The sequence below is a fragment of the Lepisma saccharinum genome, chromosome 10 (assembly GCF_977018435.1).
Source record: "Lepisma saccharinum chromosome 10, izLepSacc3.1, whole genome shotgun sequence".
NCBI lineage: Eukaryota > Metazoa > Arthropoda > Insecta > Zygentoma > Lepismatidae > Lepisma > Lepisma saccharinum.
Window position 1 is genome coordinate 41,476,834 of NC_139238.1, and position 13,521 is coordinate 41,490,354.

The 13,521-nt window shown below is 37.2% G+C and overlaps 1 protein-coding gene across 2 annotated transcripts in view; it reads right to left on the reverse strand.

The window, feature by feature from the left end:
• Positions 1-13,521, reverse strand: part of LOC145993881 (mediator of RNA polymerase II transcription subunit 12-like) — a 224,189-nt gene that overhangs the window by 126,720 nt on the left and 83,948 nt on the right. For both annotated transcript variants that reach the window (XM_083129754.1, XM_083129753.1), the window contains 3 exons: positions 9,410-9,556; positions 3,316-3,416; positions 1,001-1,130 (listed from right to left, as the gene is read on the reverse strand). In XM_083129754.1, the coding sequence (XP_082985880.1) occupies positions 1,001-1,130; positions 3,316-3,416; positions 9,410-9,556 (378 nt within the window). The remainder of the gene's footprint in view (positions 1-1,000; positions 1,131-3,315; positions 3,417-9,409; positions 9,557-13,521) is intronic.

Genomic DNA, 13,521 nt, shown 5'->3' on the forward strand with positions numbered 1-13,521 from the left:
ACGATGTCTACTGTATTTTTTCTTCCTTTAACATGTTCTGTCTTCATCTTGTCCAATGGCTTCCGACATCTCATACTTGTACATGCCGTGGTACTGACGGTCAAGTGGGCCACTTGTTAGTTTGTTTACATATTTTCACATGGCCATATCTTCGTTCCTATGTGCAGTAGATGCATGAGACCAACGGCGTTGTGTTTCTCTGCGTGTGCTCTTTTATATTATGCATGTTATTGTATATCGTTCCATTAAAAAAAATATGACTTTGCTCCAGATACCCCATTTGTCGATATTTTTCGACCCACCCCATACCTTCGATTTACGAGCCCCCTTTGATATTATTGTTTCCCGCAAACCTCACATCGCTACTGTTTCTGGTTTCTTCGCTATTTCAGGTGGTACTTTTAGGTGCCTCACGCGGTACAAATCAATCCCATAATAATAAGGGCGTAACGAAAGAAAAATAAGGACTTCTTCAAACTTAGCTTGTTAGCTTAGTAACAATGGATACATATATTGTTTAGTAATTCGAATATGTCATACCTTCATATGCACACTACAGATAAAAAAAGACAGAACTGAAATATCATGTGTAGTTTTCAAGAAATGGCACATTAATTGCTGCTGTACGCTGCTGGTTGAAATATCGACCATCCATCCGCAATAGAAATACAGGCGTGGATTCAAAACCGACCACCCGGACACAAAAGGTTAAGAACAAAGATGAAAGTTTGGCAGGATTGCAATGGGCGAGTGATGGGCTGGTCAAGGTCAATCACAATTTCAATTAGTTAACTCCATCTAGAGAGCTAGGTAACACCAGCAATGCAATGGATCTATGTCCTGACCATGCTTCCGCAGTGAACAAAATTGCTTGGCGGTTGTTGACCCATCAAAAGACTTCTTGTGCCCATGAGTTTAGCCTCTAGCTCACTTAGTTATATAATAGTTGTCTATGACTATATTTACTTGAGACATAATGTTTAAAACACTGAAAACTTACGCAACAAACAGCAATGGTACCGCCGAAGGACTCCAACTGTGTACAAACTTAATGAGGTAGTGTAGCTGCGAACCAAGACAGAATTCTTAGCTGCAAGTTGTGCTTCTACTTCTGGTAGCTCTTTCAGAATCTAAAGAAATGAATGACAAAAACTTTTGTTATTAAAAAGACAATGGATTACATTAATTAAAATGAGCAGATTCTCAAGCAAGTATTCTCTATTTTTGTATGAATCAAGTCCTCCCATAGTTTCCAATCTAGCAACTTTTCATTGAAATATCAACATTTTATGATGTGATATACATACAGCCTCACACTTTTAATCTTCTTCTGCTGACCAAATTGACATTTCAGAGTTGGAGGATGTTCACATATTGGTTGAACACCAAAGAGTTACATAACTTTTGAAAAAGACAAGTAAAATTGTGTACGAAAAGTTCTGCATTTCCATATTGCTGTTGAGTGACACCCTATCATCTCTGTCCCAGATACCACAACCTGTGTTAATAAAAGGAAGTTATCCATCAAAATAATCTGATGGAAATACGAAACTTTACAGTTGGGAGAAAAAGGAAGTGAAATATGTTATTCATTTGCAATCCTTGTATGACCAATCAGCATTGGGCATACATGCCCACACACAAAATAACTACAGACCATAACCTAAGTACAAGGGCCATCAGGCTAGCATCAGAAAAAGCTTGTGAGAGCTATTTTCCCCATTAGAATCATGGGTAATGTTTACCAACCATTTGTTACACTCATGGGAGGGGTAGAAGTGCCTTATTTATAAAGATACAACAATTTTTAGGCTGACAGTAGCCACCTTGAATACCAAAAAACCATGTGCTCCAAATCACATATTTATTAAATCTTTTATCCTTTATTGAAAATCAAAGATAACACTTACTCATAGGTAAAATAATGCCTAATTTACTAAAAGTAAATTCATTTGCAATTATCTGGCATAATTAAGCCAGAAAAGGTGAAAAAACACTTTTATTTACACTTTTCAAGCAATTGATAACTCTGCCATCTGGTGGGAGAAAGTGACACTTCTCCCGCAGACAAGGAAAAGTCTCAGAGGACTCTAGATGGCCAATGAGAAGCCTTCAAGGCTATGACGTCACAGAGGAGACTTTCAGATGGCCTATTGTGTGTTGAGCTGGGTGTATCAGCTCACTTGTATTCCAGACCCACCTGAGAGCAGGTCACCTGTGAAGTGTGTTAATGGCCGCCTGTGCCAGCAACAAAGGATGCATAAGGGAAACAGGGATCTAAGGTCCAGTTATAGTAAATATGGACCTCAGTGTGTGTGTGACCAAGTGGGATATTGTGTCCAAAACAGCATTTAAGGATTCTATTACAAATTTCGGAAATATAGCGAGTTTTTGTGTCCCTCATCCAAAGTGCAGTTCCAGACCACATGGTCGGCAGAACTGACGCCACAGCAGCATCCATAGGACATCAGCTAATATCCAAGTTGTTCTCAGCCATCCATGCAAGAAAAGCCAGGAAAACTCATCCATCACTCCCCCAAAGCCTTTGTTACACCAAGGAAGTATGAAATTCCTAATTTTAGTGTTGTGTACCCCAAAAGTGCCCATGTGTCGGGACGTGGCTATGAAGGGTGAAATAGTGTGTGTGCCCCCCAGGTATGAAAGGTATAATGTGAAAACTGCTGGTATGTAAGTACAGAATCTTTTGTATATCTTTTTTGTGTGTTATGTACAAATGAAATGTCTATGTTTGGTGGTGACTATGCCGCAAGCGGTGTTTCTTATGAATAAATGTGTCGTTCAAAGGTGTCTGACCTTTTATCATTGAAGTGAATCACAAGCCTACCAAAGCCTCCTCTAGTTACTGATTATTAAATTTAGGCTAAAGTTTGTCTGTTGCTTAACAGGTATCTCAAGGGATACCTGTTGTTATATGGAACACCACACGTGGAATAGGGTCTGCGTGTAGCCGCGAAAAGCGTGGCTCTCTCTGTTTTTTTTTATATATTATATTCAACTAAACATATTTCTCTTATACTTGCAAACAAAACACATTTAATATTGTCTCTGATATATTACTGAACATTTTTCACAAAATTCCTCTCATTTCCCCAATGACCTTTTCACTCCTAAGATGAGACCTCTGCATAATAAACTTGCTTTCATATTCTACTTATTAGTAGTATTAGTATTGAGATGAGATTGGAAGTGTAAGAGGGGTGTGAAGCTTCGAAAACAGATGATGCACAAGAAGCCCTTTTCAATCTGCCTGGCAGTCTACATTGTACGAAAATGATTTTTTTTAAAAAATCTTACCTGGATGCAGTAATCAATAAGGCCATATATATTTAAGGCTAGTTCCATTAGGTCAAAAAGGAATGCTATATGTTCCTGGACTGGAAGATAATTTGAACCACCTAAAAATAAAACACAAAATCACATTCAGTGTGAAATAATTGATAAGATATCAATATAACATATTTTAGCACACAACACACACAATTGAAGAAATTGAGACAGTTAACAGGATGATATTTTAACGACAAGACAAAATTATAATGTAATTCCAGCATTTCCACAACAATTTCTTCTAAAATCTTAATGTACGTTGACTCCAACAATGTTGTGCATATATTACATTTTTTTTCTGTTAGACTTTTACTTTGAATTACAGTGGAATCCCGATATTTACATTCCTGGATTTGACATCTACCTGCATTATATATTCAATCTTTATTGTCCTAACATAGCAAAATGTTATAAATTTCTCCTCGATTTTACTACATTTTCCAACATTTTTAGTTATTTATTCGGTTTGGTCCCCCAAAAATGTAAAATCGAAGTCCCATTGTACATGAATTTATTTATCAATGTTATCATCTATTACCTAACCTAACCCACTGGTATCCCATTTTGAATTTTTTTTTACTGTTATTGATAAGTTTCTATATTACATGTATTTTAAGTAAAAGACCCATTATTGAGAAAATTTTCATTACATCACCTTCAAAACTTTTCCCCCTTAACACAGGTTAAAGAGCTCTTCAAGATATTTCCAATGGCATCTGAATGATTTCTAAAGGGCCTTGATTGGTGAAATAAATTAAAATTAACAAAATAATAAAAAAAATTGTCGAAATCGCACATTTTGCACCCCTCCAGTGGCAATGACTTACTCAGTAAATATGACAGATACCCAGTGCAAAAGAAGTTGCATACTTAGACATTTAATTTTTTTAAAAAATAGGGCACGGAGATTATCCATAAACATAATTTAACAAAATGGTAGAATTTTGCACTAAACTACATGTAATATATTTATAGATATATCAGACCGGTAAAATAAGCGGTATATTTACTGATACAGGAAAACCTCATTAATGAGAAGTTCAAGGGATCAAAAAATTTCAACTTCGAATTAAACGACTTCGATTTATCCAAACTTTTCAAGATGGCATCTGTTTTTCAGGTGTAAATAAAGTAGAGTATAAATTACCCCCACAACGGAAGTTTTATGCTTGGTGGTAGCTCAGAAAATAAGCTTTGTATATACTATATAATAATATTGTAAGTTTTAAAGAAAGTGTAAAAAATCTTACACAGAATGAGGACACGGAGCTGCTGCGGACACAAAGAGTCCAAGGAGACGGTAACACCATTTATCCTGCATAGTTATACAACCTGTTATGCACAGGATGCATGTTGTGGGAAGGAAAATAGAACATGAAATAGTTTTCACCAAAAAAGTCTTTTAACACATTGGGGTCTCACGACGGGCATAGCCCGCAGTGTACTTAAAGTCAATGTGGACGAAAGACGGGCTTAGCCTGTCCTGCGGTATGCAATCGCTTTGCCGACTGAACTATGGGCTATGTTCATAGTTCGTCTCATATGCGTGTTCCTTCAAGCCTCTTGGTTGAAATTCCGACCGCTAGGTGACTCATGTCCTATATTTATCTCGCACCTGCGATTGTTTGTTGTCGGGTTGATGTACGTTGCATTGTTTAGAATGGCATCCTTAGATCCAGACCGCATAGTGGAAATTCCACATTCCATTTGTTCATTAGGTCAGTGGTGAATGCGTATGTAATTTATAAGAAAGTAAACAGGGAACATCATAATATGTCTCTGGAAGAGTTCATCATTCAAGTAGGGAAAGCGCTACTCATCAAAGCAGGTGAAGATATTCAAGGTCAAACATCAATGTCAACTACAGCAGATAGGCTAACAGGCCACCAGCCACCATTTTCCAAGGAAAATCCCCCCTACAGAGAAAAAGTCAAGGCTCTGTAGGTCATGTAAAGTTTGTGGAGACAGGCACAAAAAAGAAACTGGCAAGTGGGCAAGAAAAGACACAACATTTTACTGCCCCAGCTGTGACGTTGCGCTCTGCGTTCCTGAATGTTTCGAACTATTTCATACAAAGCTGTATTTTGTAATTATTTTTTGTTATGCGCACATAAGAAGTATTCTTATGCAAGATTCAAAAGATGTATTGATAGTTTATGTAGTTTTTGCATTGTTAATTATTGAAATTTCCAGATTATGAACTTAAAATATCTCTATATTAACATTTGTTACAATGTTGTACTTATTCTTTTTTCACAAAACATTGCTGAAAAAAAATATTTAAAACTGTCTGAAAATGAAAAGAAAATTTAACAAATTTTTGTTCATTGAAAAGAGGAAGTTTTGTAGATTTAAGAAATGTGTAGTAAATAAAAACAAATTAATTTTTTTTTCTACGATTTTTTGAAAAACAACCAAAAACCACAGGCCAGAGGTAAAAATGCTGCATTATGAGGCCAGACCCTAATGTGTTAAAAAACGGTATTTTCTTTCAATTGTGCAAAGTCGTTGCTCTTCAACGAAATTCTGACAATTCTAGTTCATAAGAAACCTGTTTGCACGGAGCCCTACGGAAAGGAAAACAATCTCTCATTTATTGCAAGAAGCAAAACTCGGAAGAATCTTGACAGCAGTCACACTCGCGCGAGCAAAAGACAGGAGATAATAGGACAGAATGAATATCGGATTTTATGCGAGTTCACTAGAACATTCACCGTTACAGGATTAACTTGTAATCTCTTGGGAGACAACACAACCTTTCCCGGCACCAGAAAAACAAAACTCGAGGATGTAAATTTCGTTCCGGTTTGGCTGTCTAAAACACATCGTAAAAAAGTCATGTTTTCTTTGCTTCAGTCAACTTCATATTCAACTCGCCCCCCCCCCCCCCTTTTCCAGGGAGCTATCCAAACTCTTCCTCAACTTGCATTGCAATCTGTCCTGAAAAAGGAAAAACGCAACTTGTGATCTGTTTGCACCGAATGTGTTATCTTAGGACACATTAAACAGCGCTGCACTCGATAATCACTCTGGTTTGGATTCCACTTTAAACTGCATATTTAGTCCCGATTAGATCATCAACATAAAATTAATTCAAAACAAGCTTTACGAAACTTGGAAACTTGCGTATTTTCAGATATCAAAATGGGGGATTTTTATTTACTTTCATGATGATCGACAATTTATTGTTGGATTAGGGAGTATTCTGGAGGCCAAAACTTTTCTTGTATAACTTCTTTTTTTTATCGGTTTTGGCGTTCATTATTATATTGAGCATCGCAGGATTTCTTTTTATATACCTAGGTACAGCACGCGAATGGTTCTGAAGAAAAGCGGCGATTATACGTATATACATATATACGAACTTTATGTGCATCATGAAGTTGTTTTAACTCTTGTTTTTCTTTCTGGAGATCGAATTTCGTTATCGTCAAATCAAAACAGCTTTGCGAGATTCAAAACAATGACGCTTTTTCCGTCATGCTGGATGAGTCCTTGCCGTTTACAGCAAGCCACAGCTTTGCAGATGCTAGACGAAACACTGGCGCCAGCTGCAGCGTAAACACAATGAGACCAGCTGGAAGTTAGAGCAGCAGGTGGCAGAAGGGAAATTATCTGCATTTTAAAGATAATGCAATTGTTGAAGACAGAACTTCTATCAGCAGTGTGAAAAAGAAATGATCCTTGCTTTATGTTTTATCATGCAACAGACAATAATATGGGCAATATTTTCTATCCAGACATCTGCATTCAAAAAAGAACGAGGGACCTGAATTCTGAAATTATCCCATCGCCATGCACACCAGTGGCGGAAAATGATCTGTTGTACGAGAAGGGAGGGGGATTACTTTTTTTCTTATCCTGCGGTTTTTGTTCGTTTTGAAGAACGTACTCAGAACTGGTTGCTTCATTTTAGACGCCAAAGGAAAGGAGGAGCAAGAAAATCGTGGCCCAAACAATTTGCATCGACCCTCCCCCCCCCTCCTTCCCTGTTTGCTGATAGAAAAAAGGGAGAAGTCATTCAGCAAACAACACTTTCTGGCAAATTTTGACTGGCACAGTTGGGAAATGTATGAAGAGGGGAAACGGGACTTACAACATACGTAAGATCGAGGTAAACTTTTGCAGAAACCTAGATGACATTGCATAAAGCAGGTTGACGATCCTTAGTTCGCCTATGTGGCTTTGTTTATCTGTAACATTTCCCCTTTTATATGAAGTTCTACAGGGTACAAGGAACACGTTTTTAATGAAAGTGTTTACCGGAAGTTTTTTTGCTACCAGCCCAAGAGTTGCTCGCTCACGGGAAACTGCTGAATCTCGAGCTCAGAGCTAGACAGATGGGTGAGACTTCCAGGTGGCACGAGTCTTGTATTTTGGAACATACATGCGATCTTAGCTTGCATATCTCATGTGGCACTGGCGAATATTTCCAAGGTGGCACATTCAGCAGTGAAAGAGCTTGACCTGCCATACAAACTGACAAAGAATGCAAGTCCAGCGGGCATTTCGGGCTGCTTCCTTCGAGTTGTCAGCAGCTCTTAGGACAAGAAAACATGTCAAGGTCAAGTTAAAATAAAGTCCAAACTCTCTCCACATTTGATCCTCTCTTGTCAACTTAGGCAGGTGTCTACTTCGAATTAAGCGAAACCAGTTTTGCCGAAGGGTCTTGTAAACAACTTCGTATTAAAAATTATCCGTATTTCGATTTATCCGTACTGAAATACATTATAAATCCTATCTTATCAGTTGGGGAATGGGAAGAACTTTGTATTAACCAATATCGTATTAACGAGGTTTTCCTGTACACCAATATCCCTGCATCAGAAGATACCGATAGAGTACTGATTAATTTGTCCATCCCTAAAGGATATGGTTCCGCAACTTTGAAAAGTTCCTACTTCAGTCAACCATTTCAATATGCCAAATTTCCAATGAATTAAAATGTGAGAGATAGATTTCACATGGAATGATGCTTTTTTTTGTTGTAAAATCTTACCTAGGAAGAATAAAATACGAGGCGTATTTTTAAAGTAAGTACCGATTTGAAATTCCGCCACTGCAGCGCTGCGGTCAGTGTCCCGTGCATGCGCACTGTGCACCTACATCTGTTGGCAAGCCACAGATGCCATTGCGGCAACAATCGATCATGTATACATTTGCTTTTGTGTATTTAAAATGCCTCCGCCGATTGAGAATCCCGCTGACTGTGAAATACGGGCTGTTATTAGTTTACTTAGTGCTAAAGGAATGAAAGCAGTTGAAATTCACCATCAGATTTGTGAAGTGTACTGACAAAACATTATGAGTGATGGAATGGTAGGCAAATGGGTAAGAGCTTTCAAAGATGGCCAAAAGAATGTTCATGACGAGGAACGGAGTGGGCAACCCTCAGTGATCACTGTCGATTTGGTGCAGAAAGTCAACGAAAAAGTGAAAGAGAACAGACACTTCACGATTTCTTCGTTATCAGAGGAGTTCCCTGAAGTTTCAAGAAGTGTTATCTACGAAATCGTTACCTAACACTTAAACTATCAAAAATTGTGCTTAGGATGGGTACCAAAAATGTTAACTGAGGCACACAAAAGCAAATGTTTAGGTAGCACCTTGACTTTTCTTGTCAAGATCTCATCGCATCATTTGGCTGGGAACAATTTGATCATCCTCCATACAGCCCCGATCTAGCACCCAGTGACTACCACGTGTTTCTGCAACTGAAGAAGCATCTCGGAGGTCAGCGCCACGATGACGACGATAGCCTCAAAACGGCCGTCTTGCAGTGGCTGTCAACTCAGGCGGCAAACTTCTATGACGACGGAATACAAAAGCTTGTTGTTCGATATGATAAGTGCCTTAATATTGGTGGCAATTATGTGGAAAAGTAGATAAAAGTGTGGTCTTTCATGTAACAATAAAATTGTTACAAAAAGTTTACTTGTTTTTTGTACATATCAAAACGGTACTTACTTCAAAAATACACCTCGCACTATTCAAGAAAATTTGTAATGAGTGGAACTGAGGTGGGGAAAAGACTATTACTACAAATATTACAGATACTTACCACTTGCAAAAGAGCTAAGCATTTCCACAACAGTCATTCCGCACTGTGCTGTCACCCAATGCTGATCGAAGTAAGACAGGCTTTGACACTTCTGCGTTGTTGCTTCAAAATTAAACTCTCCTCTAGAATGCTTCTTTACCTTTCCACCTAAAAAAATGCATTCATTTTATATAATTTATTTATTTATTTATTGCGTCTTGTTTATCATGGCGAAATTAAGGCTTTGTAGCCTTTTCTACCACTTAACCATGTTTACAACAACATTTAAACCATTACACAGGAAGGTAAATATTAAAATAAAGAAAGAGAAATATAAAATTACGAAGAAAAAATTACAAAAAAAGGATAAGAAAAAAACACATACGGGAATAAAAACCTAACCTATACTCACGAGCATACAACAAAACACACACACACACTCACTCACACACACACACACACACACACACACACACACAATCAGATATTCATGACAGTAGTCAGGGATTTGAAATATTAAGGCGAATAAGGGTTTTCAGTGTTTTTCTGTGCTTAACTGTATTCAGTTTATCACTAAAATATGGTATGGACTGGTACGAAGTTTTGACCCTCACCGATCCAATGAAAAATGGTGAACCTTTTAAAAGGACTCATGATTCATTCCCTACTTTCATTAATGTATTGGGTTTCCAATCATCATGGCAAACAAATTTCAGGAATTTTACAGGTTTTGCAGTAATTTTAAAATCAGTTTCCAGATCATTTGTGCTGTATCAACTTGCTAAAAACAAATTTTTAAGTTGTAAGTCTTAGAATAAAGTTTATTCAATACTATTCAAAATAAATGAAAAAAAACCTACATTTTCTGAGACATCCACATTTTTGGATGTATTTTCAAATTCCCTGATTCCTCTGGATTTCTAAACCAGTACAAACCATGTGTATTATTCTGATGAGCTTCATTATTAGTCATAAAACTAATACAGGGCTCCTACACAAAATCATGCAATTTTTTCCAGGACATTTCCAGGACTTTTCAAGGATTTTCTACAATTGCTCCAGGACAAGTGTAGAAAGTAAGCATGGCAAAATACACATCATTACATATTTTCTTTTATAAAAAAAAATAGTTCTAAATTTTTTTAATGCAGGCTCCCAACTCCCCTACACCTGCTCTTTTCCACACCTTTCATTTCTCAGTATAATGAAGGTTATTTAATTTTTACAATAATACAGGAAAAATAAAAAAGCTAGAAAAAATAAACACAAGTATATATAAGTTTATAAACAATTACCATCTTGTATTACAAATAAACAAGAATAATATCCTTGGAAAACTTGGAATATTTAGGATAGCAAACCCTTTTTTTAACCATTATTATTATCATCATATTTTCTACCTCTGAGCGATACAAAATAATACAAAAACGTGGGGCATTATACTTCAATCACAAAAATAAAACTTATCACAAAACTATGACTACAGTACACAGCAACTTGACATAAGTAAATAAACCACTGTCATGACACTGGCCTGTTTTAAATGAAAACTTATTGTAATTCATACAAATAAAATGGGGCAAAGAAATTTCCAGGACAATCTCCAAAATTCCAGGTAAAGCTTGGAAAAATGTGAAATTTCATAACATTTCCATGCCTGGAAGGAATATTTTCAAATTCCAGGTTTTCCAGGACGCGTAGGAACCCTGTAATAGCATTACTATATAACTGAGGAACAACAGGATATTTACAGAAAAAGAGTATCACTAAAATTGTTGGCAATTTTATACATAAACTGACAAAAATCTAGCAGCCACGGTGACTATCATGCGAGATACTCAGCCTGTTCAAATGGCTCTGAGGGCCTCCTCGATGGTGCAGTGGTAGCGTCGTCGCCTTGTAATCAAGAAGTTCAGGGTTCGATACCTGGTGGAGGCACATGGTGGTTCAGAAGACAGTGATACGCCAAAACGAAAAAAGGTTACGCCTCCCCGGAGAAAGGCAAAGGATAACACTGCAAGGACTCGACCTAGGAACCAACCGAATTTAACCAAGATTCTTCTTTTTCGTTTCTTTCTTAAATTGTAATCTTACACCCCCTTCTTTATTCTCGTTACTAAACACACTGCAAACTTCTCTCACTGATTCTTGACAATTCTCTATATTTCCACTACCGAACGTACTAATGTACCCGATACTTCCCAGGAAATCCCCCCCTACTTCTTCCCTTCCTGATGATGTCCCGGGTACCAACCGTCGTACCGATGTTCATCCCAGTCCGACCAACTCTTGCTGGTCTCCCGCAAGTCTCCTTGCATCAGGTGCCACTCGTTCTTTCATATCTCTTCCTACTATTAATACGTACATCTCAAAGCCAATAATACTCTCACTATCTCAAACATAACATACTAGAACATAGACCCTGCTTAACATTCATAGAATCGTGTTAATGTCCATTCCTCATCTCATCTATCAACACTAATGCACACGACACACAATAAAACTTATCCTAAGAAAACATTACCCACCCAATTACACACTTATGTAATTTCGTATCTGTGATCATAAATAATATTAATGTTAAACACTAACACTTATTTACTTCCTACTATTTCTAACCTTTATCTTAATCTTCTTACCTTGTAGAAAGATGTGAAACCAACTTTGTTCAGGAAAACCGAACAAATTTGGTTCTTCACACTGGGACATTCTTGCGAATGTCACAGTGAATTATTGTAATTAAAAAAATAATGGAAATCAAGGATGAATCAAAGAAAAGCGGGGGAATCCGTAAAAAATTCACGGAACTGACGCCCTGGGTTAATTTTCAGGTACCAGGGCATAAGCACATACCTCCGAAAGTAGCTTGACTACTTTTATCCGTATAACCATATCTTGTATACTGTTTAGGAAATAAAATTCTTTGTATGGTGGTTCAGATCACACTTTAAACTGCAGGTCCAGTCCCGATTAGCCTTACTGTGCATAAAGTGGACTTAAAACACCAAATCAATCAATCAATCAATCAAATGGCTCTGGCGCCGCACCCATGAAATACAGTGGGTACCTGGAGGAAACTCTGGAAGGTAAAAGGCACCACGGGCATGATGCAGATCACATCACCCCCACCTTCGGTCAAGAAAGTGTGGGACCCTAACTGCACATCCACTATATGACTTCTATATGACTTCATGACGTGGTGTAAAGCACAGGGAAGCATGTTACTTTACTTTTACTGCCAAAAATGCATATGCTGGGAGATTCTGCACCAACATATGTCTCATGAGTTGACATAATATAACATGAAATTTTGGGAATGCCCCGAGTGTTCATGCTATTATTTTCATGAGCTTCAAAAGCTATCAAGACTAACTAATTTCATAGCTATTCCAGTTATGTGACATAATATGAGCTAGAGGGAATGCTCAATCATTAAACTTTTCCAGGTTTTCTAATATTTTATATGAATTCCTTGACTTTTCCATGACTTTATTATACTATTTCATTTTGAAAGGATACATGAAACCTGAAGTTACGAACAGTTATGTTAATTTTACCATCACAATAGTTTACAAGGGACTAAAATATCCTTTGAGCTATGCAATATCCTGGAACATTGATTAATTCTGCTGCAAACTTTGGGTTCCTCTCTACATGAAAACTGCATATGAATGTGATATTAGAACATGAAAAATTTTACTGCATGTGATAAGTATGGGTTTTACATCAAATTTGGGATTATATTCAGCATTTTAACACCGAAATGTAATTTTTATATACATCACTTTTTATCTTGAAATGTGATCACTTTTTATAGTTATTTTTATATTTTATTCACATAGACATAGATCAATTTACTTGGCTTAAACCTTCGGGTTTAAGAAGGCTAGAGAGTTAGTTAGTTACATGAATTCCACAGACACCAAGAGAATAGCAGAAAAATACTGTATATACACTGAGTGCTCACTGAATTGCTACTACCTCTTCAAACAACAAGGAACAGCCCAGCAGCTGTTCTGATCACATGACCACCCCAATTGGAAGTATCTTGGTGAATGTATAGACACAATGCTACATGTTAGTTGAACAGCACATCTGAAAATGGGAGGTGGTCAGGATTTAATGTCATTCCA